General features: G+C 40.0%; 1 protein-coding gene across 5 annotated transcripts in view; it reads right to left on the bottom strand.

Annotated features, from left to right (window-relative positions):
- Positions 1-3800: 3800 nt before the first annotated feature.
- LOC129366813 (phospholipid-transporting ATPase ABCA1-like) overlaps positions 3801-26232 on the bottom strand; it is a 36334-nt gene continuing 13902 nt past the window's right edge. For 2 of the 5 annotated variants that reach the window (XM_055040857.1, XM_055040858.1), the window contains exons 8-48: positions 25376-25465; positions 19440-19683; positions 19195-19334; positions 18995-19111; positions 18007-18201; positions 16511-16716; positions 16249-16425; positions 15939-16161; positions 15614-15835; positions 14861-15065; positions 14658-14771; positions 14391-14565; positions 14165-14296; positions 13934-14073; positions 13684-13821; positions 13346-13575; positions 12885-13253; positions 12729-12780; positions 12496-12609; positions 12086-12234; positions 11794-11918; positions 11553-11651; positions 11225-11414; positions 10983-11077; positions 10863-10895; positions 10641-10746; positions 10424-10498; positions 9460-9629; positions 9203-9380; positions 8996-9111; positions 8761-8905; positions 8540-8663; positions 8304-8433; positions 7978-8161; positions 7742-7848; positions 7503-7644; positions 7246-7380; positions 7039-7142; positions 6842-6934; positions 6441-6684; positions 3801-6154 (exon numbers count right to left, since the gene is read on the bottom strand). In XM_055040857.1, the coding sequence (XP_054896832.1) occupies positions 6011-6154; positions 6441-6684; positions 6842-6934; positions 7039-7142; positions 7246-7380; positions 7503-7644; positions 7742-7848; positions 7978-8161; positions 8304-8433; positions 8540-8663; positions 8761-8905; positions 8996-9111; positions 9203-9380; positions 9460-9629; positions 10424-10498; positions 10641-10746; positions 10863-10895; positions 10983-11077; positions 11225-11414; positions 11553-11651; positions 11794-11918; positions 12086-12234; positions 12496-12609; positions 12729-12780; positions 12885-13253; positions 13346-13575; positions 13684-13821; positions 13934-14073; positions 14165-14296; positions 14391-14565; positions 14658-14771; positions 14861-15065; positions 15614-15835; positions 15939-16161; positions 16249-16425; positions 16511-16716; positions 18007-18201; positions 18995-19111; positions 19195-19334; positions 19440-19683; positions 25376-25465 (6171 nt within the window). In that variant the 3' untranslated portion in view covers positions 3801-6010. The remainder of the gene's footprint in view (positions 6155-6440; positions 6685-6841; positions 6935-7038; positions 7143-7245; positions 7381-7502; positions 7645-7741; positions 7849-7977; positions 8162-8303; positions 8434-8539; positions 8664-8760; positions 8906-8995; positions 9112-9202; positions 9381-9459; positions 9630-10423; positions 10499-10640; positions 10747-10862; positions 10896-10982; positions 11078-11224; positions 11415-11552; positions 11652-11793; positions 11919-12085; positions 12235-12495; positions 12610-12728; positions 12781-12884; positions 13254-13345; positions 13576-13683; positions 13822-13933; positions 14074-14164; positions 14297-14390; positions 14566-14657; positions 14772-14860; positions 15066-15613; positions 15836-15938; positions 16162-16248; positions 16426-16510; positions 16717-18006; positions 18202-18994; positions 19112-19194; positions 19335-19439; positions 19684-25375; positions 25466-26232) is intronic. The other 3 variants (XM_055040859.1, XM_055040861.1, XM_055040860.1) reach the window with 3 other exon arrangements.

The raw sequence follows: 26232 nt of genomic DNA, 5'->3' as shown, positions 1-26232 counted from the left end.
GAACGGAGGTTAAGGTGCCAGAGATACCATCATGGGAGGACATGATGGTGTCATTAAGACAGCTTCAGCTCCTCCAGAATGCTGCTGCAAGTGTCCTTATTAACACAAAAAGAGATCAGCACATGAGTCCAGTTCTCAGATCTCTGCATTGGCTGCCTGTTGCTCAAAGAATTGACTTTAAAATTTCCTTAATAGTTTATAAAGCACTTCATAATAGAAATCCAAACTACATTTCCGGTCTTCTGCAACCCTACGTACCACTCAGACCGTTAAGATCATCAGACTCAAACCTATTAACTATACCGAGAGTCAGAAGTAAACACGGAGAAGCAGCTTTTAGTTTTTATGCTCCAACACTATGGAATAAACTTCCTGCTCATTGTAAGTCTGTGCCTACCTTGAGTTTATTTAAAACAATGTTAAAAACCTTCTTATTTGAAGTTGTCTATTCTTAAATTTTTAATCCCACTCATTTACTATAATTACAATTTTAATGTTTACTTTGTCTATATTATATTTTATTTTATTTATTTTATTTTTCTAACAGCATGTATTCCTTATTTTTCTTGTACAAGCACTTTGAGTTGTCTTTGGCTGAAAGGTGCTATATAAATAAAGTTGCCTTGCCTTACATGGGATGTACCACCAGCAAATAACCCAAGTGGCTGATATCAGTAAATCCTACCAATGGCTGGAAAAAGCTGGACTCAAGGACAGCACAGAGGCCCTCATCCTGGCCGCCAGGAACAGGCCCTAAACACCAGAGCAATAGAGGCCCAGATCTACCACACCAGACAAGACCCAAGGTGTAGGTTGTGCAAGGAGGCCCCTGAGACAGTCCAGCACATCACAGCAGGGTGCAAGATACTGGCAGGGAAAGCGTACATGGAACGACATAACCAAGTGGCAGGCATAGTGTACAGAAACATCTGTGTAGAATATGGACTGGAAACCCCGAGATCAAAGTGGGAAACACCCCCAAAGGTGGTGGAGAACACCAGAGCTAAGATCCTGTGGGACTTCCAGATCCAGACAGACAGAATGGTAATGGCGAACCAACCAGAGATTGTCGTAGTGGATAAACATCAGAGGAAAGCCGTTGTGGTAGATGTAGCAATACCAAGCGACTGCAACATCAGGAAAAAGGAGCACGAGAAACTGGAGAAATACCAGGGCCTCAGGGAAGAACTGGAGAGGGCCTGGAAGGTGAAGACCACAGTGGTGCCTGTGGTCATCGGGGCCCTCGGGGCAGTAACCCCCAAACTGGAGCAGTGGCTACAACAGATCCCAGGAACAACATCAGACATCTCAGTCCAGAAATGTGCAGTCCTTGGCACAGCCAAGATACTGCAGGACCCTCAAGCTCCAGCCTCTGGTAGAGGACCCGAGCTGGAGGGAATCACCCGCGGTGGGTGAGAAGGGAATTTTTATATATTTGTTTTAACTGAGCCGAAAAGTGTTAACATTGACTGGTTTGATACTAATTCCTGTCACCCAGAGTGCTGTCCTTAAAAGTGACAGGCTGCTCTGCATGTTTAGAAGTCCGGCTCCGTAAAATACTTCTGCTTTCCTGATGGTTTTGTGAAGACAATGAATTAATCACAAGATGATTGGTGTGTGTGAGCGTGTGTAGGTGTGTGTTCTTTTACATTTACAGAATATCAAAAAAGGTTTTGCACACATTTGCACTGGAAAGGTAGGTACTGAGTAGTTGTCTGACCTTTCAGTACTCTGCAGTGAAAGAAATCTGCACATTTCAGAATGTCCTCTTATTGAGGCCGGCCTAAAGCACATGGTGTGCACTCATGCTGTCTCATCAGCATCTTTAAATGTCACACCTGCAAAATAAGATGAATTATCTTGGCAGAAAGGCAGGGCTCTCTTGCACAGATTAAGACAGATTTGTAAAAAAATATTTGACAGAAGAATGTATATTGTGTTTAAAGAAAAAAGTTTGGATGTTTGGGTTTAACTCATGACAAAAAGGATGAAAAAACAATTGTTGAGTTTATATATTTAAGTGTAAAGAAATCTCTCTGTCGTATTTGTCTTTAGAAATACAACAGAATACGTGTGAATCAAACATTGAGAGGGACAGGAAGGTTTTTCTACAGTGTTTTCCTACAACGATTGAAAAACTAGCAAATCTTATCCTGCCTTCACACAAGCGTTCGCCTTAGATACATTTTAAGCTTAAGAAAAATAACTTTTAATTGTTCAGAAAAATTAGTTACTATGTTTTGTTTGGTAGTATAAATGACATTGCATCTGAATGAGTGAATCACAGCAATGCCATGTCTCAATTCTCTCCTCATGAAAACCAGAGAGGACATCATGTTCGTCAGGGAGGGACGCTGCTGATCCGTGCGGTTGATAAAATCAATACTATGAAGCAAACTGGAAAAATTATATCTCATCTTGTCACATTGTAATAAAGTCTAAATGTCATCATCAATCTTGTGACCTTCCGGTCGCTTTTCTCTGTATTATGCATTTTATGCTGTATGCGAGGTTAACAAGTAAGAGGCTGAAGAGATGTTAATAAGTAAATAAAGGTTATATGTATAGCACCTTCACAGATAAAATAAAGGATTTTACAGAAGGACAGATGGAGGCATAAATAGAATAGACCAATATAGTGACAGATGGCAAGAACAAAAGTAGAACATTTAACTAGAGAGGCTCTGGGCGAAGGACAGAGTATTATTAGAAGTCCCAGAAAGCTTCATAAATCCTGAGATTGTCAGATATAGTTACTTTTTATTAAAAACATTTCGTAACACATTTAGCAATATAATAAAGTACCATGACCTTTGTGCATTTTCACGGCACAAAACTAAACATTTCTGCAGAGCAGTTGTGGTTTCTCGGCAGGTTATAACTGCAGATTTCATATGACTGAAACAAAGACGAATTGAAAAATGCATATGGGGATTTTTTAATCGGAATTTTCTATCTGACATCTAAGGCAAGTTAAAAACATTTTTGCAGTGTTTTTTGCTACTTCCCATTGCTGTAGGTAGTCCATTTAAACCACCTCCAGACCTGTTTGGGGAAAGGTCAGATAATGCCACATATACAAGTATGCATGTGTGTTCAAATTAAGTCTTATTTCTAAGATCCCATCTGTTCAATAAAAACTTTTTTAAAAATTGCTGAAACATTAATAATAATTTTACTTTCAACAATTGTAAAACTATACTCTGAAATTACTTAAAAATTGCAGCACTTTATGGGTTATTGATTTCACTTCCTCATCTAGCAATATATTGATGTACAAATCCAATTTACAGAACAGTAACTGCTAAGGGAGAATATGCTTAAGCACAACTAAAACATGATGTGAATCTTGTTCACACTACTGTTCGCAATCTCATTTACATCTTTTAAAATTGTTTAAACTGCAGCAACTCCTGAATGCCCGTTAGGCCACAAGTGCAACATTGTTTGAAATTAATTTAAAGTTTACCTCAAACAGCTTTTTTGATTGTCCGGCAATTAAAAAAATGCAATATCCTCCATATAGAAAATGTCTAGAAGCTGTCATAAGCAACAAGAAGTGTCCTAAGTATTTAAAACAGTTATTTCTTGTGCTTTTCCATTTTATTTAACTTAATTCAAGGACTGATTTACACTTTTTGTATGTGTGGATTAAATGCGTTGTTACGAAGATGCTTATGTCAGTTTTATATCAGAAATCTGACTGAAAATATAACTACTGAGAAAAATTTTGATGTGCAATGCAAACTGTACACAAACACCAAGTGAATAAAATAAACAATAATACAGTCAGGAGACATTTGTTTTCAAAACATGTTTTTTTTTTATTAATGTAAAGAATAACTATTCACAATGGGTAACAGACTCAAACAGCTGTAATACTTAAAAATGTAAACAAAGAATAATATTGAGAATGAAAAGAGAAGAATCACCACCCTCATTCTGTCCTGCATTTCTCACAACTATTTCTACTTCTCAACTTCTTTACTTATTTTCATCACATTTCTCTTAAATACACAAGCCTTTGTTCTCTACTTCAAGTTTCTAGCAAACATTTCACTGCGTTGGCGTAGCTTTGTTGTTTTTCGTGTCTGCTTTCCAGTGGAGAGATTTTTTTTTTATTTATTTTTTACATCTGTACGTCTAAAAAAAATTGGAAACAAATGCCTGCTAAGCCTGTAAAGTGCTCAAATTCTTTTAAAAAACCGGGGGTTTCAAAAAAAAAAAAAAAGAGGATAAAATCCTCAGTTTGTAGTTAGCGGATCCCAGAGATAATTGAAACCCCTTTCCAGATTTTATACAAGACAGAGCACCTGTAATCACAATCCACTATCAGTTAAAATCCTGGATGATTCTTATTTTTTTTAACTATAAAGTATTAAAAGCACAATTTTAATTTACATGGTCCTCGTTTTTAGTCTGGCTGGTTGTTTAGCTGCTAAAAACTATTGTCTCATCTTCGGTTGCAGTTAATAGATGTGGGCAGACTTTGGCAATTTTTCCACAGGATGAATGTAACTTGCAGTCTCGTTAAGAAAAGAAGGAGAGTGCACACTTTTTTTTTTTTTTTTTTTTTACAACAACCCCAGCTGATAACAGAAAGAGGAATATATTTCAAACTGATCTGATGGATAAACGTTATAAAACACTCGCTTCCTTCAGCGTTGTTTGGCACACAGACGGTTAGTTCACTCCAGTGTTAACGTCACAAAATTGCAAATGTACATATTATCCATGCAGCACAGGCTCAGATCTGAAGTGCTCCCATCATGCCCTCTCGAAGGCCACAACCAAAAACGTTTACATATTTCAGATATAAGGTTCACACAAATAGAGCTGCTGATGACTCCACCTTGTGGCCGTGCAAAAAAGAAAAAAAGAGAGGGCAGGATGAGTAAAGCCAGACGAGCAGAGTGCACATCTTAACCAGACATAAGAGAACCACTATATTTTGTTTTGACTCTGACAATGAAGGACACCAGTTAAAAAAAAAAAAAAACACACACACACATCATTTCACAATAACCTAATAAAACTATTTTCCGTATGCTTTGTTGCATGTTGGTATTGGTCTTATACATTCCTTGGCAGCCTACATACATTGTTGTTTTAATGGAGTGCTCAAGCTTGACGCTCCACCAGAATAGGCACTGTGCTGGACAATGTTAAGGACACCAAATACATAAAAAAAAACCCCACATAGGTTAGCAGTTTGAATTATTAGACAACCATGAGGAACAACTTAACCATGCTTGCCCTGAAAGGATTTTTCTTTTTCCAGATTAGCAAAGGTTAAAACACAGATGATTGCACATTTGAGATTAAAATGGGATTGTTAGATGCTTATCTTCAACCATCTTTTGGATTATAAAACAACTACGCTTGGTAACGAATAGAAATCGAGAAAAGGTTTGACCCTGAATAAAAAAAGAAATTAGTCAGTCCATCTTTCAACAGCTGGCAGTGAATGACTCGATGACTTTGCTTTTACAACGTCATAAACTCTGCTGTCGCTTGCTTACAGGCAGTCCCGCAGACTGCTGCCGTCTGCTCCGCGGAATGGGGACGAAAACCTTCCAGATTTCGTTTCGCGTTATCCCCCACCAAAGTCTCTTATCTCTGCAGTCAGAAACCTGGACTTTCCAGTCGATCGGAAAAACTCAGATCCTGCCGTCACTTCAAGTGTCTTCTTTCTTCCAGTCCACGTCGTGAAGAGGAGAAGCACCAGTCTCCTACCTCTACACAGCTACCTTCTAATCTTAAATATATACGTTTATTTGACTTGCATTGATTTGCATTGAGTTTTCATCGTTTCAGCGTCTGTCACGAAACCTGCCGTCGTTGCCTCCATCGGAGGCTGTGCGATGAGACGCAGGTTCACTGAAACACGATGACAATTAAAAAAGACTAAAAAATAGAAATAAAAAAATGACCATAGGTCGTCTCCCCCACAAGTCAGTGGTCCACGTTGGTTTTTTGCAGGGAGAGAGGGTGACGCATGATTCAGAAATCAGACGCAGCTCTCTCTTGTCTTGCTGTCTGTGAGGAAAGAGTTCAATTGAGAAAGGTCCACCACGACTGCATCTCGCTTGCTCAGGTGGATGTCTTTCAAGTGGTCCTCGTCACTTTGGTCCTTGGCGAAATTAACAAACACCTGAGGAAGGCGAAAAGAAAAAATATATACAATTAGGTATTGCTAGACTAATTTGAATCTTTCACAGTGGCAGTTTCTATAGTGAGTTACTCAGGGTGTCAGTAAAAAGGTGTGGGTTAGCAGCACAGGCACAAGATAAAAATGGAACTTGAACAAGTTTTCTATTGCTTCTCTCAGTGCACAGTGTTTTATCCAATATCAGAATTTTGAACATGGTTGGGCGATTGTAGACAGTGGGGCCCCCTTAATGCAAGAACCGCCACTGACTTTGTGTTTGCTTGCTTACTTGGTCTAAAGTCGTCTGAGAGACAGAGTAGTCCTCTATGCTGAGTGCCTCCTTGTTTTTGGAGAGAAGGGAGAAGATTCGGGCGAGGGAGGTGAGCGAAGAGGGGAGCTGGTACTGCAGCATGTTGCGGTGCTTCTCCTTCAACGTGCTCCCCGGCAATTCCCGCTCTATGAACTCCATCACCAGCCGTAGGTCCGGGTCCGGCCCCGCCACGCGCAAGATGATGGTGTAGCCGTCTCCGAACCTGGTGGAAGACATTTATTTTTTTTAAGTGTGAATAACGGCAGAAAAAGACATTTGAGTGTGAAAAAAAAAATACTTTGGGTTTACAGGTTTCACCCCTTATTTTGTTACCAAAAGAACATTTTTTGCAATGAAATGTTTCATTTGTGCAGGCCTACCGATTTTTAAGGTGCTGCACACTGCCCAGGCAGCGGAACCTGCCGTTCACCATGATAGCCATTCTGGTGCAGAGTGCTTCACACTCCTCCATGCTGTGACAAACCACGAGAGAAAACATGTACTCAATACACAGACATAGGGAGACTACAGAAATTGTTCATTGAATTCATTAGTTCATAGAGATGCTTCGACTGACCTGTGGGACGTGAGGACCACGGACCGTCCCTCTTTGATGATGCTCAGGATGGCGTTCCAGAGGGCCCGACGTGCCTTAGGGTCCATTCCTGTTGTTGGTTCATCCTGTTACAAAAGTGGTAACAAAGTTTTAGGCGAAATATGCTGTGCAATACATCAGCGAGCATCAATGTGAACATTGTCATCTTTAACATGTAGTTTCACTGACCAAAAACACGACAGGTGGTCCTCCTATGAGTGCAATGGCAGTGGACAGTTTCCTCATGTTTCCCCCACTATAACTCCCTGCTGCTTTGTCCACATACTTGATCAATCCCAGTTTCCGTATTCCCCACTCTGCCACCTAGTGGGGAAGAAAAAAAAAAGTTTCTTAATGTTTGGACAAGTTGAATTTTTCTTTGTTTGATATACATGTCATTGGAGTAGGTTGGACATGAAAGACCACTGATGTGTGTTGCTGCTGACCTCGCAGACTTCCTTCTCAGGTACTCCTCTCAAGATGGCGTAGAACTCGAGGTGCTCTCTTCCAGTCAGAAGGTCATTGATGGCATCAAACTGAGGACAATAACCCATGTTCTGATGCACCTCATTTATTTCTGTGTTTACACTGAAAGCAGAGAAAACACACAAGAACATTAGTCTACAAAGTTTTCACGTGACATTTTAGTTTTAAAAGGAATAAGGACGCTTGTCTTATTTCATACCTCTTGCCAGCTAAGTAGGCCTCACCGCTGGTCACATCTGAGTCTCCAGTCAACATTTTGAAGGTGCTGGTCTTTCCTGCTCCGTTAACCCCAAGCAAACCAAAACACTACAAGGGAAAATGTTTATCATTGAATATGTCTGCTATGACTATTTCAACACACTTGCTTAATCTCATAAAAGAATACAAAAAATCTTGCATGTCCCTCTGTATTATTTTCTGGAAACTGGGGCATACCTCTCCGGGAGGGATGCCAACACACAGCCGGTCCACAGCCGGCTTCTGTTTCCGCTTGTAAATCTTGGTGAGCTGCCTCAGCTCAAGAATGTCCAACTGTCCACCGCCGCTCAGGATCCTCTGTCGCTCTCTGGCAACGTCTTCATCTTCTTCGCCAATTGGTTTCAGGTGGCCGGTGGAGGATCTGTGGGGTTTTAAAATAGGAGAGTTCAAATTTCAGGGGACTTGATCTTCAGAGCCTGAAATATCAACCCACAACTGATGTTTTCATTTGTGATGTTTGGGTAAGTGGTAGGGTAACTCGACTGATGACATGTTTCACCAACCTGGCTTTAAAGCAGAAGCGGTACTGAATGAGGACGGTGATGCAGAAGAAAATAACTCCCTCTATTGCCATGGCGAACAGGTTCTTTCCCACCATGTCCCATGCCAAAGGAGAGCGAAACCGGTTTTCACCTATAACAGACATTTTGTCTCTTTAACATGGCCTTTCATGAAACTTTTCTTGTTCTAGTTAATGATATGACTATGAAATTGATAACAGGTCAAAGTAAAGGCTCACCAAATCTCTCCAAAGCATCAGCCATGGCTTGATTCTTCACCATGTCAATCAGCCCTCTACCCAGGCAGAAGTGAGGGAAGATGAGGAATACATTCTTCAAGATGTCATTGATACCGCCGATCTCCTGAGAGAGGAATGCAAATAATGCCAATTTAACTTCCTAATGCTTTTTTAAAAATATCAGAGAGTTTGAAACTCTGAAACTCGCAACATTTACTCACATTACTTCCAAACAACTCTAGGACAAACGTGGACACACTGCCATTGATTCCAATCAGTATGTTGACACTGGTTAGAACTACATAGGCAGTGCTGGGGATCTTAAAGAAGAAAGAGGCTGGGTACATCAGAGGGGTGATTGACCACCTGGTAAAAGAAGCAAAACATAAATTTACATGAAATCATTGAATGTGGTTGAAGTGTAAAGCCTCAGTATTGAGAGTTTGTCCAATTTACCCATAGAGGAGAAGCAGCAGAGCCAGTACTGGTAGATTGGTGGAAGAAACGTAGGCTTCTTGTTGGAAACAGACAAATATGATGATCACTAGCGTAGCTGGAACAATGTAGTTACACTGTGAGAAGGAAAAGGAAGAGGAGGATCTTTTAATATTTCCACTTAGAATACTTTGCCACTCAAGTGGTGTTGACTTTGTAATGTCTCACCATATCCCAAATAAAGTTGGCCAGCCAGTAGAGCAAGGGCTGCACTCCACTGATGAACTGCATATGCTTGGCCTTTGTTACTCTTTCCTGGATGAGGAAGACCACAAAACTGGCAGGGACAAAGGACATGGCGAAGATGACGCAAATGGACACCAACACGTCCACAGACGTCGTCATCCTAAAACCCAACAAGAAAGAATTGTAGAACGGAGAAATTTCCGCTTGCGTTCAAATGTCAAATTGACCGTGATGCTCACAGTGCAACTTGTGAGAGCTGCTCCTTGGTGAGGTTTAGTGGATGGTTGTAAGCGGTGATGCCAAACTTCGTCGGATCTTGACCAGGTTTGAGACTCGACCGCAGAATGGCGTTGTTCATCACGTTGAGGAAGGAACCAATGCTGTGCCAGCCCTTGTTGTTAAACCAAATCTAAAGGAAGGGGTGGGGAAATTTTAAACTTGGATTTAAACCATTGCCTTTGAGATAAACTGGGTGAATTTTTTAAGTAGCTCTAAAATTATATTCCAAGATATCTTAAGCTTTTCAGTCTCCTCTACGTTTACATGAGAACATCAACTGGAAGCTGTCGGTATTTTCGAATGCTTATTGAGGAAAAGTGTCACGTTTTGACAGCACTGCCTTGAGTCAGCTGTAGTTGTCATGCCAGGCCTCTATATGGCGCTGTGACAAAAATATTACAGTTTCTCTGAAGAGCTACTCCATATAAATGGGGCCTAAATCCTGTAGTGGCAAATTATTTCATTTACCATGTTGTAACAAGATGCAAGAATCAATAGCAGTATTAACTCGAACTCGTAAAATGTTTTTGTCTTTACTTTTTATTTATTGTTGGGAGTGAAAATGCTTTGCATGAGTATTTCACAGAGGAAGATCACTGATGAATGACCACCTTCAACCGCCATTTCTTATGTAAAATTCATCAGATTTGTTGTAAACATTCACTTAACGCAACTTAACTTAACATGAAAAAAAGTTTGAATAAATAAACTTCTACGACAATATTATAAGACAACAAATGTTTTTGGTCCCTCTCAGACTAGCCCTCAGCTTAGCCTCCGAAAACCAACTAATATGGATTTATACTAAATAAAACACCAAAGAATTATGCACTGCATGTAAGATATTAACTGTTTATGACCAATAATTATTTAAACAGAGCACTATTGGAAGTGTGAAATACAAAAACATATAGAGTTGCTAACCTTAACGTTATTTTTTGTGTCCAATCCTTGGATAAAACCAGAGAGACTGCTGAAAAATCGATTGGCTGCCGTTCCCTAAAGGATGGTTGAGGCAGAAAGGAAAGGAGACAGAGAGAGTGATCTTTAGCAAATATGTAATATGGTTGCTTAAATTTCAAGATTTACAACTCTGCAATCATAAACCAGAGTTATTTTGTTGCATGGATGTAATTCTTACCTCTTTAAGTTTGAAGAGTTGCCTCAGTTGCACAATAGCTTCATCAATATCACCTGTGTGGGACACAACATGGGAACCTCGGGCGCCCAGAGAGAATCCACCGTATCTATTAAGAAGAGCAAACATATTACATCAGTGCAGCTCATAGCAGAGAAGCACTCAGATCAATGTTTTCTTCTTCTTCTTTTTCTTTTTTAAGATGCATGATGTCTTGGAATGTACCTGAACTCGTTGACCCATATCTTGTTGTTCAAGCTGTAGAAGGAGAAACCATATAATGAAAGGCTAGAACTTATAAGTAAGAAATGCGACATCAGAAAAAAGGACGATAAGAGTCTTTACCTCTTGCCGATGATCTGAGCGTAGGTTTTGACCAGGTAGTCCGACACGTTTCTACCAGTCAAATTCTGCAGCGTGTCTTTATCACTGATCATCATCTGGATACAAACACAAACCATGATACTTCATTACTGTGTGCCAAGTTGAATTTGCGTGTGTAGCACTTTGTTGCCATACTTGAATCTGTGTTCAGCTTTATTGACCTGAACTAGTAAAATGTTCAGGATTTTGTTGGTCCTACTGACCTGTGGCGGTGGAAGTCCACCGGCCCCAGCGGGACACTCGGGCAGCATCCTCTTACGGCCTTCACAGCTGCATTCACACAGTGGAGACGGGTTCTCCATGGTCCAGTTGCCTTTGTTGAATATGTCACTGACACTTTGAGGAACCTGAGGGAGCGTCCAATCGTCCTTCACCTCAATACAAGGAGTGTCCCTGGAGGACGCAGAGAGAACAGCATTTTAGTCTGTAGCTCAACTTTTCTAATTACTACATCATTTTGATTTTTGTTTTACTGAAGTTAACATTTTCTGGATATATAAACTTCATGTATAGTTACTATTTTCTACTTACGGTATGGGCTCTCCTTCCATGCATCGCGTTCCAAATCCTGGTTTGTCCATCAAAGCTTCCAGCAGTTTGTTGTTGTGGGGTTCTTCGGGTATGTCATTACTGAAAAGGCAGAGACGGAACACTTTAAATCAGTGGTTCCCAAAGATTTTTCTTTTGCCTCCCACATAAAGAAGGTTTACATTTTTCCAAAAGAATGCTAGATATTAGGACAGAGGTTGATAACATGGGAATGACACCCTACCTGATAAAGGTAAACTGCTCTCCATACATGCTGGGATGCAGAGCCAGACTTGGGTATTTCCCAAACGGAGGAACAATGAGGCTGAACACCAGTGCAATGCACACAAACACTGCTGGCAGAACAATCTGAAAAACATAAACCAGAAAAATGCATTTAAACTTCAGTGCAATAAAATGGACAAAGGGTAAGGTTCTATGATGGTGTAAAATAATGATTTTAGTAAGTTGTGTTAATGATAAGAGCACCATAACTTGACATCCAGTTCTTGGATGTAACATTAATCACAGCACACCTGAGCGAAAAAGCCTTTCCGAGAGCGGCGAGCATAGAGGAACCGTTTCCACAGGAGCGCAACAAACTGCTGTCTCTTCAGACTCCAGCCTTTGACCTGATATGAACCTTTGCCATCTGTTCCACTGAGCCAGTCAGTCTCACGAGATTCTGCACAGAAAAGACACATTGTCAGCACACGTACAAACAAGATAAATGTGTTCTCCGGTTTTGCAACAGCAATGACACTTGTAGTTTCTGCTAAAAGCATGCAACTGTTACAGTTTTGTAACAGCAGCACGTGAGCCTCAGGTTGCCAGAGTTTCTGTGCAATGTTTCTGATTGTTGCATATTTTTCAAATGCACAATGCCCCTCAGTATTAAAACTGAAATATTTGTCATTGCTCTGCGTGGCGGGCAATTAAATTCTACCTGGGTCACCTTCAGAGTCATTGAAGTCAAAGTCATCCTCGGTGAAGGGTTTCAGGCAGCTCTGGTGGTCTCCAAAAGCGTGTCGCCGTCGGGTTCTGGTTGGCACGACTCCGTCTACAAAAACACCAAAGTGCACTTGCTTAATTTACGCTACAATTTACTCAGTGCTTGAATTTGTTTGTTGTTTTTGTTTTCATTTGCATTTGCTGCATTTAAAACATTGTAAATCTCACCTGAAAGCTCAACAGAATCAACACCGCTATCTTCTGCCACTTTCAGGAAAATCTGCCGCATCGAAAGAAACAAAGTCAATTTAAGGGTTCGCTTGAGATTCAATGAATGTTAGACCAAAATGGATTAAAAAGTTATGTTAAACAAGCAGCCCCAACCTCTTCCAAGGTGGTGTCAGAAATCCCGTAGCTTGAGATTCCTAAGTCAGTAAGTCGATCATCAAGCTCATGGAAAAGCTCAACAAAGGCGCCGTCTTTAGCCGACTGGTGTGGCAAGACGTAGGTGAGCTCATGCCCGAGATCTTCCACCAGACGAGCCTCTGAGACGTGTTTGAAAATCACACTGGAGATGAGGGAGACGTCTAATGGAAAAGACAAACAGAAAAAAAAGAGAGAAAGGTGGGTGAATATCATTTTGGAACTTTCGTAGAGAAAATTAAGCTTCCAGTTCTTACCAATAGTGGTTGTCTCACTTTCAGGTTCGCTGCCAAGGCCAGCATCCGAACTGCTCTCTGATACGCTGTCCTCCTGAAAATAGTGGGAGTAAAAAACCTTAATAAATCCATCTTTATGTTTTTTTTAATGCATGCCAGTAAGCATAAAAATTTATTTTCGCTTACCTTCTCTGTCTTTTTCATGTATGAGACAGTGCTGGCAGAATTCCTGCAGGACTGTAGAGACAGGTCGTAGTCTCTCTTGACCAGCGTCAGGTAGTAGCCGGTTCCGAGGTGCGTCTTCAGGAAAAGAGAGGAGCCCACGCAGCACAGCTTGCCATGGGAAATGATAGCAATACGGTCGCCCAGGATGTCAGCCTCATCCATGTGGTGGGTGGAAAGGATGATGGTGCGGGCTAAAAAGTGAATGAAAACGTAAAGTTATTCATTACAACGCTGCCATACTGAAGCCCTTTGGCCAACTTTTACATATATGACACAAAAACAACATTTGTTTCATTTACCTTGTCTGTACTTGAGGAGCAGATCCCAGATTCCCCTGCGTGCGTACGGATCGACACCAGCAGTAGGCTCGTCCAGAATGACAACCTTAGAGCCGCCGACAAACGCCAGCGCAACAGACAACTTCCTCTGCATTCCACCTGCACAAAAAGACCAAAGTCAGAAGCATGCACTCCAAATTTAATCAAGTACGTAAAACAAACAATTGAAGTGCTGAAAATAATTAAGAGAAACCTGAAACTAGGAACCGACCTGACAGCGTGCTGGTGCGAGATTTTCGCTTGTGTGGCAGGCCGACATCGTTGACGATCTGTTCCATTTCAGCCTTCACTTGCTCTTCGGGCAGACCCTTCAGGCGAGCGTAGAACCAGATGTGCTCCTCGACGGTCAGCCTGATTCACAGCAAAATGGCACAAATGCTTGAAATACGAGAAAGGGGGCCCAAGTGTGCGAAAGTGTTTTCCAGTCAAAGTGCAGACATACATGCTGAAAAGCACATTGTGCTGGGGGCAGACCCCCAGGTTCTGCCTGATGGTGCTGAGCTCGGAGCGGATGTCCTTGCCGAGGATGTAGGCGGTGCCAGAGGTGGGTGGGAACAGTCCAGTCAGGATTGACCTATCACAAACAGAATGTGGTCACCACTTAAGGTTTTGAAATGAGTTGTTTACATTTTCTCCAGCTGGTAAACACACTGAACATATGAACTTACATGGTTGTAGTCTTGCCAGCTCCGTTGTGGCCGAGGAAGGACGTGATCTGGCCTTCATAGAATTTAAGGGTCAATCCATCCACAGCCAGCTTGTTCCCATGGCTGTAGATCTTCACCAGGTTTTTGATGTAAACACCCGGGTCGATGTGGCTTGGGTCCTCCTCGATGCACACAGCTGTAGATGTGATGAAATCAAGAACAACATATTAGCGATAAGCAAGGGCTTCTCTTGCAGTTTGGTATTATTTAGGATTGTATTTGCTGTACCGTCAGCGTTGCCTTTCTTTGACATTGGAGTATTAATGTTTTGGTTCTCCTTCTCTCCACACCAATATGTTCTTGTGAAAGGGAAATACCAAGGCCTTGGGATCCCGTACTGGCCTGCAACAGAATTATGTGTTTATAACATGACTTATATTGCACAGATTATATCCGATTTTTTAAAGAAATATCTAACTTTTGTGTCTCACCAGGAAAAACGGCTTCGATGTACCAAGTCATTATTCCATACAGCACTGCGTCAAACAGCATGAGGCATATAGAGGTGGTCAGGTTGTAGCTGTCCTCCTCCAGGGGGCTTGCTAGAAGGTTAGACCACTGGATTCCCACACCTTGTTCCTCAAACAGGGCAAAGTACTCACAGCCAAAGCCAAAAGCCACAGGGGACAGAAGACTCTGAGAGAGAAACACAATATCCACTGTTACATAGCAGGAATTCTTGGGATCTCTGTGTATAATGCGAGGTGCAAGATATGGATGTACAGTGCCAACTACTTTTATTGGAAACACAAGTAAAAGTTGTATAACAACCATTTTTTTACTGCGGCAGTTTAAGATCACACTGAAATAACACCTAGAACCATGTGCTTTTGACAAGTGAATCTGAGGTTGAGGTTTTTGGCACTAAACATACCAAATGAATTTCTCTTTATTCATTGTTTGTTTGAAGATAAAACAAGGAATGAATATGTGGAAAAACACCTCGTGTTAAATATGGTCTGAGATGCTGTGTGTTTCTCTTTAAAATTTTCCTTTATCATCATGAGCTGTGATTTTATTAAAAATCACTTGAGTGATACTGTGCTACATTTGTAACATATAGATTTACTTTGAGGTTTTTTACATATCCTTACCAGTGGTTTTTTACATATCCTTACCAGTGGTATCAATAAAAATGCAGTGGACTGCATTTATTCAGATGTAATAAGAGCTATCTCACTCACCACTACAAGCTTCGCTCCAAATCCCACGTAATCTTGCCAAGCAACACACAGAACGTAGGGCAGGTAGAGGGTGAAGTATATTATTCCTCCGCAGGCCGCCGCCAGGTTGGCACGAGAAAACAGAGTGCTGATCAGAAAACACTGCATGATGGTCACAACACCGAAGGATCCCAGGAAAAGAAACACAACGCCTGAGTCGCTGTACGGCAACAGGTTTCCCATCTGAGAGGAGACAGGACAAAAAAAAATAAAAATAATAATCTCATGTTTTCCACTATTTTGAATAATAGAAATGATGCATGTGCTTGTCTTCAACAACACACACCTTCAGCAACATGACCAGTAAGCCAGCGCTGATGAGCAGTGGGATTAAACTGCTGATGAACCAGCTCAGCCACAGGGTGCCGTTGTTCAGCCCCATGATCCTCATGGTCTCCTTCAGTCGTGCCTCCTTCTCATACACCACGCCTTTGATGATGATGGCCACAGAGTACATCCAGGCCAAAGTCATGAAGAGAGGCATCGACCGGCTCATAACTCGCAGGAATCTGAAAAAAAAAGGAGTGAAATGTGTCGGGGTCAATCCTGCCAGATCTTTGTAGGAAAAGTTTTGTTTTTATAATGTTATCACTCACATGTCATCTACGTAGCAAGGGTAGGGCATCTGCTGGATGTAAATACCTGTCTTCTCCACAGTACCAGTGATAGCTCGGATGATTCCTTGCTCAATGACGTCTTGCAGGTAAGAAAATCCGCCCCAGACGTACCGCAGGTCCTCAAAGGGGTCCGCTCTGGGACCAGGATCCCAGTATCTACAAATTAACAAAAAAGCAAATGTAAAAACTGTCAAACAAGCAAACAACCTAAGATAAAAACACGTTTCTTGTCGCCACTCACCCATCTTTGATCTTGTTCGTCCTCTCCACATTATCAATGTCCATGCGAATTTTGTAGTTGATGTTGGGAGGCAGGTTGGTGCTATTGGGAGCGATGTCAGGAAACACGATTCCCGCCCAGAACTTCTGGTTATCCAGAAGACCCATGGACTTGTTGACCAAGCGTTCCTCGTTGGGGACTGACTCCAGTTTGTCCAAGTTCACACACTAAAAGAAGAGGGAGTTGGAAAAAGAGCCGGAGAAATGAGGCAAGTAGGGAAAGGATTTAATGAGAAAATGTTGCTACAGTGATTCAGATTTTTTATTGTTATAGTGCGCCAGTAGAACTATAACAAGTTCAATTAACTTTTAGGTGATTGACTGTTATTGTCATTTAACCTGTTTTATTGAGTTATCCTTGTTATCTTGTCAATGATATAACAGTTTATGAACTTTTGATAGTTCACAAAGTTCATTCTGAGTTTAAAACAGAATGACCACATCATTTTTTACCCGATCCGTTCAGCCCTCCCACAGATCAACCTTTCATTTGTTTATCTAACATCAGCTGAATTTTACCTCATTCCTTCATTCCAACTTTGATAAACATTTAAGATCCAGAAGAGCAAAATCCAATCAAATGCAGCGTCGAAACCACTAAGGCGCAAACCTTTATGGTTATTTGGAGCTGTTACATTGATTTTACTGCAACAAACTACTGTGTGTATATACAGTAGATTATAGGAGCTCCTTAATGAAAGTCAGTAGGTCACTGGTTTGTTTGAGTGAAACATTAGTCGGAGAGGTTGTAAAAGTTGTGAAATGGATACGTAACTGATTATATTTGTTTTCAAACTACAAAGTGTTAGAAGGAAATGGAAGACTTACAGTAACTTAAAATATACGTGATCAAACATGACATGAGAAGCCTATCACTTTAAGGACAGACAGCATAATAGAAATCAGATCGTTATGAAGGTGGAAGCAGATATTTAAAGAACTTTCCTGAGAACAAAAGAAGTACACAGAATCAGTGCTGAATAAAACAGTGGGAGGATTAATGGCTGACTTTGTTTTATTTAAATGATACAGATCACATGGCTTTGAGTTTGTCTGATAAAGCATGTGAAGCAAAAGAACATTTAATTTCAAGGTTTTTATTAATAGCTGTGCTGGTATTTGAGGTCAAGCACACAAAATCACTGGAAAAATTAATGACGATTTTACAGGGAGTTGACCTAAAAAGATAATCAGCATTTAACGCCCTTTTTCTCAGCCTTATTGGTTTTATCCAAAGACAGCAAAAGCTTTTATGGACCATGTCAAGAGCCATGAATCTATGATTAACTGACAGGATCTTAAACTAACATCCCCATTTAAAGCCCAGAGGTAAAAAAAAAAAAAAGACTATGTCAAAATGTAGTGTAATGGTCTGGATACAGATCATTTCCACTGTGACCTTGCAGTGGAAAAATAAAATAAAAATAAAAACAGTCACAGCATTCATATCTCACTAACCTCCATAAACTGTGAAATTGTCTTTATGGCGCGATCGGTTTCATTGAACGCGTCCCTCCATGTGTAGGCTGACCCCGAAGGTCGGCGGTCCTCTGAAACTTTTGTGAGGAAGTTCGCCACATCGGACACACGCCACTCAGTCTCACTGAGCTGAGCGTTCAGGAAAGCAGCGCTGGTGTTGCTTTGGAGCAGGGACTGGAAGAAAAACAGAAGAGTTTAGATGATTTATGCCAAGCAACTGTGTAAAAAAGGAAAACCTTTGAGTGGTTACTGCTTTCCTTTAGCCTTTTGGTTTCAGAGTGCAGCTGTTCTGTGCTGTGTTTGACCTGCATTTTCTACCAATGCCAGGTTGTTCTGATGAATATAATAAAAAGTATTTTTTACAAGTTCATCTTTTTTTAATGAGAAAACATCTTTGCTTGAATGTTACATAAAGTTCCCCAGCAGTATGGGCTTCTACAATAAATACATTATGGACAAAAACAAAATAATAGAAGTTTGTTATCTTTAACGCCTAGAAAAATGTACAAGGTAATTTACAAGCATACACCACTAGGTGGAGGTGATGTTTAAGCAGTTTAGTAAGGAAAGAAGATGGTGAAAATTGGGTAAAAGTTCCCATCAATAAAACAACCACATTAAAAGCTCTATGCCCACTAAAAGCTGCTCATCTAAACTGAGGAAGCAGTGCAAAAGCTTTGTGTGGTTCACTCTCTGATATTAATGTGTTCAGAGAATTCAGGCTCTGATTTTGTCTTTTTTCTAGGATTGGTTTTATTTATTTTTTTATTACTGTCTATCGTTCTTTGCTGCCGTAGAACTTGAAAGTGACCCAAAAAGAAAACGAACTTTCTGTGCGGGTCACTCAGGATAAATAATTACAAATATGCCCTCAAGTTGCCTGAATTGTTTTAGGCTAAACAGGAAGGAACACTGGGAACACAGCCATGTTTTTGTCTACAGAAATGACGTCAGTGAACACACTCACCCTGACTAAGTCCATCTCGTCGCTGTTCTCTATGAAGTTCCAAACTTTAGGTTTCATTTCTTCCCACATGCCGCCCAGATCTCTCAGCACTCCCAGCTCCTGGAAGGTCTTGTTAACCTGCAAAATTCAAGCTTTCAGGTTTCCTTTTTCTTACCAGAGGTATTCTGATAAAGGGCTTTTCTGTGAGGAATCTGTTGTACCTCGTGAATGATCCTCTGAGTTGCTGGAGTGTCTGGGGTATACAGGATCTTCCCCATTAGAAGAGGTTTGAGAGCTCTCCAAATCATCCTGGAAATGGGGCTGGACTCCAGGTTCTTCATTAGGTTGTTACAGTAAGGAGCTAAAAAAAAAAAAAAAAGACACAAACCGCAGTTTGAGTATTGAACCTATAAAAATTGGGAGCAAACAACTCTTTTATATTTAAAATAAATACAAGGATGCTTACTTGAAGAGTTGTCATAGATGGAGACGGGCTCACTGTCACTGTCGTTGCCGTGGTGTCCAAACAGAGCCTTGTAATTGTTGTCTTCATACCAGTTGAGGGATTTGATCTTCAGGCCGCCTCCCTCTGGATGTCCGCAAACAATACGCGACACGGCCTGGTACATCTGCTTCGGAGATCCTGTTGAGTTTGCAGTCAGATACAGGATCTCCTTTCTCATGTCCTTCCAGCTCTTCATGCCGGCAAGCTGTCGAGAGAAAGAGACACAAATATTAAGAGAGAGGAAAGCTAATTCCAAATATTAAACCTGATGGATGCACTCAGAAGCTATATTTTACTTGTGATTATAAGTTGGTCATTTTCAGCACAATTGGAACTTATTGGTGACCGACAAGTTGGAAATTCAGAGATCAGATATTTTTTGCACCCAATAGAGTTATATGGACAACTGAGAGAAAACACAGTTTGCTTTTTTTCAATTATTTTTTCAATTATTTTAATTAAATAGTCCACGTTATTTAAAATCAGAGCAGGATGTGAGCAGATAATCAGAAGGCTGAATGGGGATGCTGTTTAGTCCTCTAGAGTTTTTAATCTATTTAGGAAAATTGGATCATTTGGAAATGTTGGCTGCATTTTGGTGATCTGAATAAAGATAAAGGTCTAAATCCAATATCCACAAGACTGCTGTTTTCGTAATGTTAGCATGCATGATGCCTCTTATAAGGAAGTCAAAGATAATCTAAAACATCAACTTTGTAATTAAACTTAGTGTAAATTATTATTAAAAGAGTATTTTAAGAGCTTTTCCCCCCATGGTTTTAAAAATAAAACTTTTGTGGTAGATTGACTAAAATCTACCACAAAATTCAGATTCCTACTTTTTACAAAAAAAGAGATACATGACCAAAGTAAGTTGGTTTTGTTGTTCAGTTGCACTTTGTTTTTTCCTTCTTTTTTTCTTTACATATTTGGGGAAAAATAGATCATTTTAGTCAAAAATTATGCCCAAAATAAATCCCTTTTGGGCATAAAAGAAAGATTATCTCACTGTCTTTTTTTTCTTTTTTCTGCTCTGTACTGTTTCAGTTTCCCCCAGTTGTTCACACCATTTTCCCAGCTTCAGGAAATCTCGAAGGTCTCAGTTTCTCCTGTCCTGAGTTGGCAGTCAAGATGCGAGACATAAAAATCCACATCTGGCAGGTTATCGTTTGCCACTGCTTGATTTAAAGCAGTCGTCTTCTGCACAGTGAGTGTACATTCGATACATGTAGAGAAGTGCTGCTCCGATGGGTGGAGACACTTAACACTTGACCGTCTGTCTGACTAAGATAAATTTAACTGCTGTTCCCAGTCCTCCGAGCGTGCGTGTGTGAGAGAGGGTCTGCACTGCTTCTGAAGGAAGAGCTTAGATAACACGTAATGCGAGTCAGCACAGCGTCTTTCATCAGAAACAGCCGTCATGGCGAGTGTTTATGCCACAGCAACAATATTGTTTCTCTGCAGCAAATCAACAACTCACAAACTGATACATGTCGGCCAACGCAGTGGCAGAAATATGGAAAGAATCCTGATGTTTGGAACAAAACAGCGCACAGCCCTCCTCTTTGTTTGGGGATTTCTTGATAATGCGTGAAAAGAACTTCTGTTTGAATTGCAGCCTTTGTCTGAAATTGGCATAAACTCTGTAGCTGTGTTTGTTTCCAACAGAGAGCAATTTGAGTTTTTGTCACATTTTGGTTTTTTTCGGTGTGAGAAAAGGGGAAGCGGTGTTTTATACTGTCAGCACTCAGCAGTCATATGCTTTCTGACATCACCGGGTTACCATAGGTCAAGAGACAAGTCAGCACAAGTTTAACCATGTTTCCTAGCGGTTCAACAAGACATGCAATCAGGGATTCAACTCGTGACAAGAAAGGAATGAAAGAAGGATGAATAACGTGGAGACCTCGCCCATTTAGCAAGTATTGGTGGAAGGTAAAAAGTATGCCTGATATGAAAGAAAGAGAGGCAGAAAGAAAGAAAATAAGAAAGAGGCATAGAAAGTGGCTATATTAGAAACAGGAGGTGAAAACAGAGGGAGGTTTGAGAACAAAGAGAGGTTACTCTCGGCCATTTCTCCTAACAGGCAAACCTCTGCTGGCTCCACAAGTAGAGCGCTATTATCCTGACATTTACTCACATCTCCACACTTGCAGACAAAGAAACACATGCACGCACAGGCACATATGGGCAAGATGATATGGAAACATCCAGCGTATCCTTGTTGTTACAAAACAGAAAACAGTGTTGTTTACATATTCATATATTTATGAGTCTATTTTTGCCAATAGCTCTTAAAACAGATTTTCAAAACTTGTTTAAACCTGGTTTACTTTGCAGCTGAGCCTACAGCTACACCAGGGTAACATTGTTTCCTGCAGTTTCATCTGAAATGGTGCATGGCGTGAGTGTGTGTGTGTACAAATGCTACATGCTATTTTACACTTGCTGCTCATGAGGTTTTCTGTGTTGTGGCAGATGCTTGCATTTGTCGTTCCACTTAAGGGTGCCAACATCCTCTTCGCCACAACCTCGCTCACATAAACAACGTGCAGCCTTCTGAGTGATGCATCTCTATATCGCCATGTGCATGCAGGTGACTTCGGATGCCAAAACTGTGTTTGTAGGTCTTGTGAATGAGCGTTTTTCTTGCTCTGAAAATTATCTTGTGTCATTCCCTTCAAGATGAACACCCACGCTAACTTGGCGAGGTGGCACGATGAGTAATACCTGCGATATCCAAGAATGTAGATGTGCTGCACTCGCACGCACACGGAAAATAAAACTGGATGCAGATAGGCAGGCAGAAGAACAGAATTGTCCCAGCATAACCTCAGCACCCAGCCTCTGTGAGGTTATTAAAGTTCAAATTTAAACTCCAGCACACAGCTATGTAGACATGAACAGCTCAAAGGCTGATCACACAAGAACATTTTAACAAGTATATCAGATACTGAATCAATTTTTCCAATAAATCAGAGTATATTAAGTTAACTTTTGATGCGTTTTGGAGAATGCATGACTTTTTGGCTTCATTTTTGCTAGAAATGCAATAAAACTGTAAAGGATGCGGTGTAGGGGAAAAGTTTTTTTTTCCCTCCAGGAATGGCAAATGAGGCTATCTGTGGTTGTTTTGATAAGAAGAGCAGTGAGGAAAGAAAAATAATTGTCAGCAGAAACACTGAACACTGATTCCCTTTCTATTACTCTATAAGGGGGGCTGGCTGGCTGGAAAATGTCCTGATGAAGTTCTAACAAACGCGTGATCGCAAGAGAACAACCAGTTTGACCCTGGAATTGATCTATTCTGTATTTTTTTATACATCAGGATTTCATTAAGGTGTTAAAAAAGATTTATAATAATCTCTTAGGTAAGGCCTGAAATGTCTAGAGTTCTGTCTAAAAAATTTTTTTAAAAGATTGAAAAAGTAAAATTTTCAGTAACTCAATTCAGTTAGCAAAACACGTTGTTGATTAATTATACAAAAACTTCTATTTTCAAGCTATTTTCTATGAATAAGGGTGATTTTTTTTCTTATAGTTAATAAAAATATTCATGATTGGAACATTTTATCAGACCATTAAACAATTTAATTATGCAGAATGGCCTTAATGAACTGTTTAATACATTATTTCTATTTTTAAACGTTACTTTTAGTTTCATAAATAATCTTCAAATGAATGCATATTACAGTGTAACATGTTGCGTATGACTGTAGTTGCATCTTAAACCTGTAGGTTTGTTTATTTATTGCTTCAGATTTTTTTAAAAATTTTTTAAAACAAAGTTTTTCTTGAAATGTTGGAATTTGAAAATAATAAAAAAATAGCTAAAGTGACCAATATGCAGCATTACTGCAAACTATGAGGAACTGTTTGAAGTTAGATAATTAAGTTGTTAAAGTAGAGAATTCACATGTATTAAACCCCCCAAATTTAAGTTGGCATGGTTACATAAATAAAAATATAAGTCATAAGTCATTGTCTCACTATTACTTTTTGTTGGGTAATTTATGTAAGTTGTAAATTTCAAGAATGATAATCTTAAAAAAGGACTCAAAAACTTTTTGAGTCCATTTTTGTTATTGTTTTCAATAACATTGTTGGTAGAATTGTGAAAAGTCACATATAAATCAGCTAGCAACATTACTTTGATATGATGACTGCAAATTTAAATGTGCCAGAATTATGAAAGATGCTTCCTATGATTTTAATCATGTTATGTACCTACAAAACTACTGAACTGAATGTGTGACGTGACATTTTTGTCATTCCTATAATAAAGATATTCCTGTTTATTCTGACAGCTTTTCTAAAATATGAAAAGAAAATAATGCCATAGTTTTATATTTCTAGACAACATCCTCTTTTGCTCAAGTCTAAACGTGTGAAAGATCTACTTCTGAAAAAAAACAACAAAACATTCTCCAACGACACTTAAGACTGTAGTTTGCTTTACGCCTAATTAAAAAACCTTGGACCAAAACACACACCACAAATTATATCGGTCTCCTGCACTTTGTTAGCAACAACATGCCATTGCTTGCATCCCAGATGATCATGGCTGCTCATTCATTTTAACCAAATATGCTGCACCATGTCCACAGAACAGCTATTTAGTTGTGGAAAACATAGACCTTTTTCATATTCAAATTATTGTGACAATTATGTCAAAAGCTTCAACTTGACAATGTTCCAATCAAAAAGAGGAATTAAATATTGTGCAAAGAGGGAAAAGGAAATTATGATTCAAAGTTGCAACATTTTTACTGATAAAGAAAGAAAAGAGCGGTTTTGTGGCGATCCGTCAGCTGCTTCGACAGGAAGCCTCAACATACACGCGCACACACGCACACACACGCAGGCACACACACACGCATGTGCACACCCCCACACGCACACACAGAGACAGCTGGGTCTTTATGTTTTGCCAGATCAGCAGAGGCTGAGTGAGAGAAAAGGGGGTTGTGTTGCGTTTGGTGAGCATGCTCAACCAATTCCTGCATCTCTGATTTCTCATTGCACTCCAACACTGCAGAAGACTCAGTTACACTAGCTGGGGTCAGACATGTGGCTCTTCATGGTTTTCTGCTACGTGTAACATTGACGACTGAACTGAGTCAAGACTGTCATGTACTCCAGTTACTTTTAAAGAACAAAAAACATATTGTAGCATTTCCAGTTGTAGATGGTTCTGTCAGGTTAACTTTTGATTTAAGAGGTTGTTAAATATTAGCCATTAAAAGGGTTTCATTTTTACTCAAGCACTGTGAAACATGTTAGATATTGCTTATCTTCTCATTTCTTCTATTATGCGGTAATGTATAAGGTTTTGCTGGTTGTTTTGACAATAGATATGTCAATATGATATAGTTAGTATCTTCTGGAAGTCATGTGATTGAGTTTCTGTGTTGGAGGTCAACTAGTTTGGCTATGAGGCTAATTGTAAAGCCAATATTTGAAGCAGCCATTATATGAAGGGGACATCTTAGCTATAGTTGGGAGGCAAAAGGCTAACATTTGAATCTGTTAGAATATATTTATTGAGTTTTTCACTATTTCAGTAATATAAATTACAAACCAGAATATCAAAATGATCATAAAAATGTTTGGGGTGGGCTGGGCAGGGGCAGTTGGTTGGATCAATGAACTTACCTGTCTTTTGGCCTTTACATTGTTTATACTCAGAAGTATTGACCAAATCTACCCAAATACAGTGCATACAAATTGCTACACCATTACCTTTGGTTGAATCCTGACACTTTATCTGTGTGGTTAGGAATTGATTTCAGTCACAAACATGACAACTGAACTTTGGATACAAATAATTTGGATGTCGTGTTTGCTTGTGGATCTGTGTGGGTGGTGCTCTCTCTACATGTCAACGGTTAATTTACCTCAACGCCAAGTGCGCCAAGGCTCTCCAGGAGGTTGTTGGTTGCAGCTGAGACGTCTTGGACAGCTTTGGGGTCTGAACTCGCATCCTTCTGCCAAAGACAATGGATAATTCTCAGTTCATCTTTCTAAAATAATGACTTCTTTCTTTCTTTTACAACAAAGTTCTCTGGAGGAGTTTTCATGGTTTGTTTGATTAGACAAGATAGACTGTCATGAAATCGTAAGAAGTGAGGTAAAATGAAGGTTCTAATAATGAAAATCATAAAGAGAGGAAGGCAAGGAAAAAGAAAAATGTTTCAGGGGATTTAAGCTCTTCTTTTCTTCTGTGCTATCTGGGTATGCCGGGGTTGAATGTGTGATTGAGAGCTCTCATGTATCACTTTAGGTTGCAGGGTGCTGGAATGTCAGACATTTGATAAAGCACAGGTGTCAATGAAAAGAGAACAGCCTTTTAGGGAAAAACCAACAATACTCCAGTGAACTCTCAACTTTCTCTCCCTGACCTGCTCGCTGTGGTACTGTGTGGGTGGTGCTCTCCGTACATGTCAGCGGTTCAACTTTCTCTCCCTGACTTGCTCACTCTTGTCTTACTTCTAATCTGTAATTTCTCTTCTCCCTGTTACAGATTCTTACAATGGGAGAAAATTTGGGAGTGTTGCAAGAGTTCTTGCCCTCATACAACATTTTTTGCCAATGTTGAAAAGATTGTCCACTATTGCATAAAAAAGGTTTCGCAAAGTTTGGACTCAGTTTTGAGGACAAAGTTTGTTTTCTGGGAATCATATCCTACATTAGTCAGTGCTTGTTTGCATGTCAACAAGACATGTTTTTTTTCTCTATGCTGAAATAATAAGAA

Source organism: Poeciliopsis prolifica, unplaced genomic scaffold (assembly GCF_027474105.1).
Source record: "Poeciliopsis prolifica strain line A6 unplaced genomic scaffold, Auburn_PproV2 SCAFFOLD016, whole genome shotgun sequence".
Lineage (NCBI taxonomy): Eukaryota > Metazoa > Chordata > Actinopteri > Cyprinodontiformes > Poeciliidae > Poeciliopsis > Poeciliopsis prolifica.
This window is presented reverse-complemented; position numbering and strand designations above follow the sequence as displayed.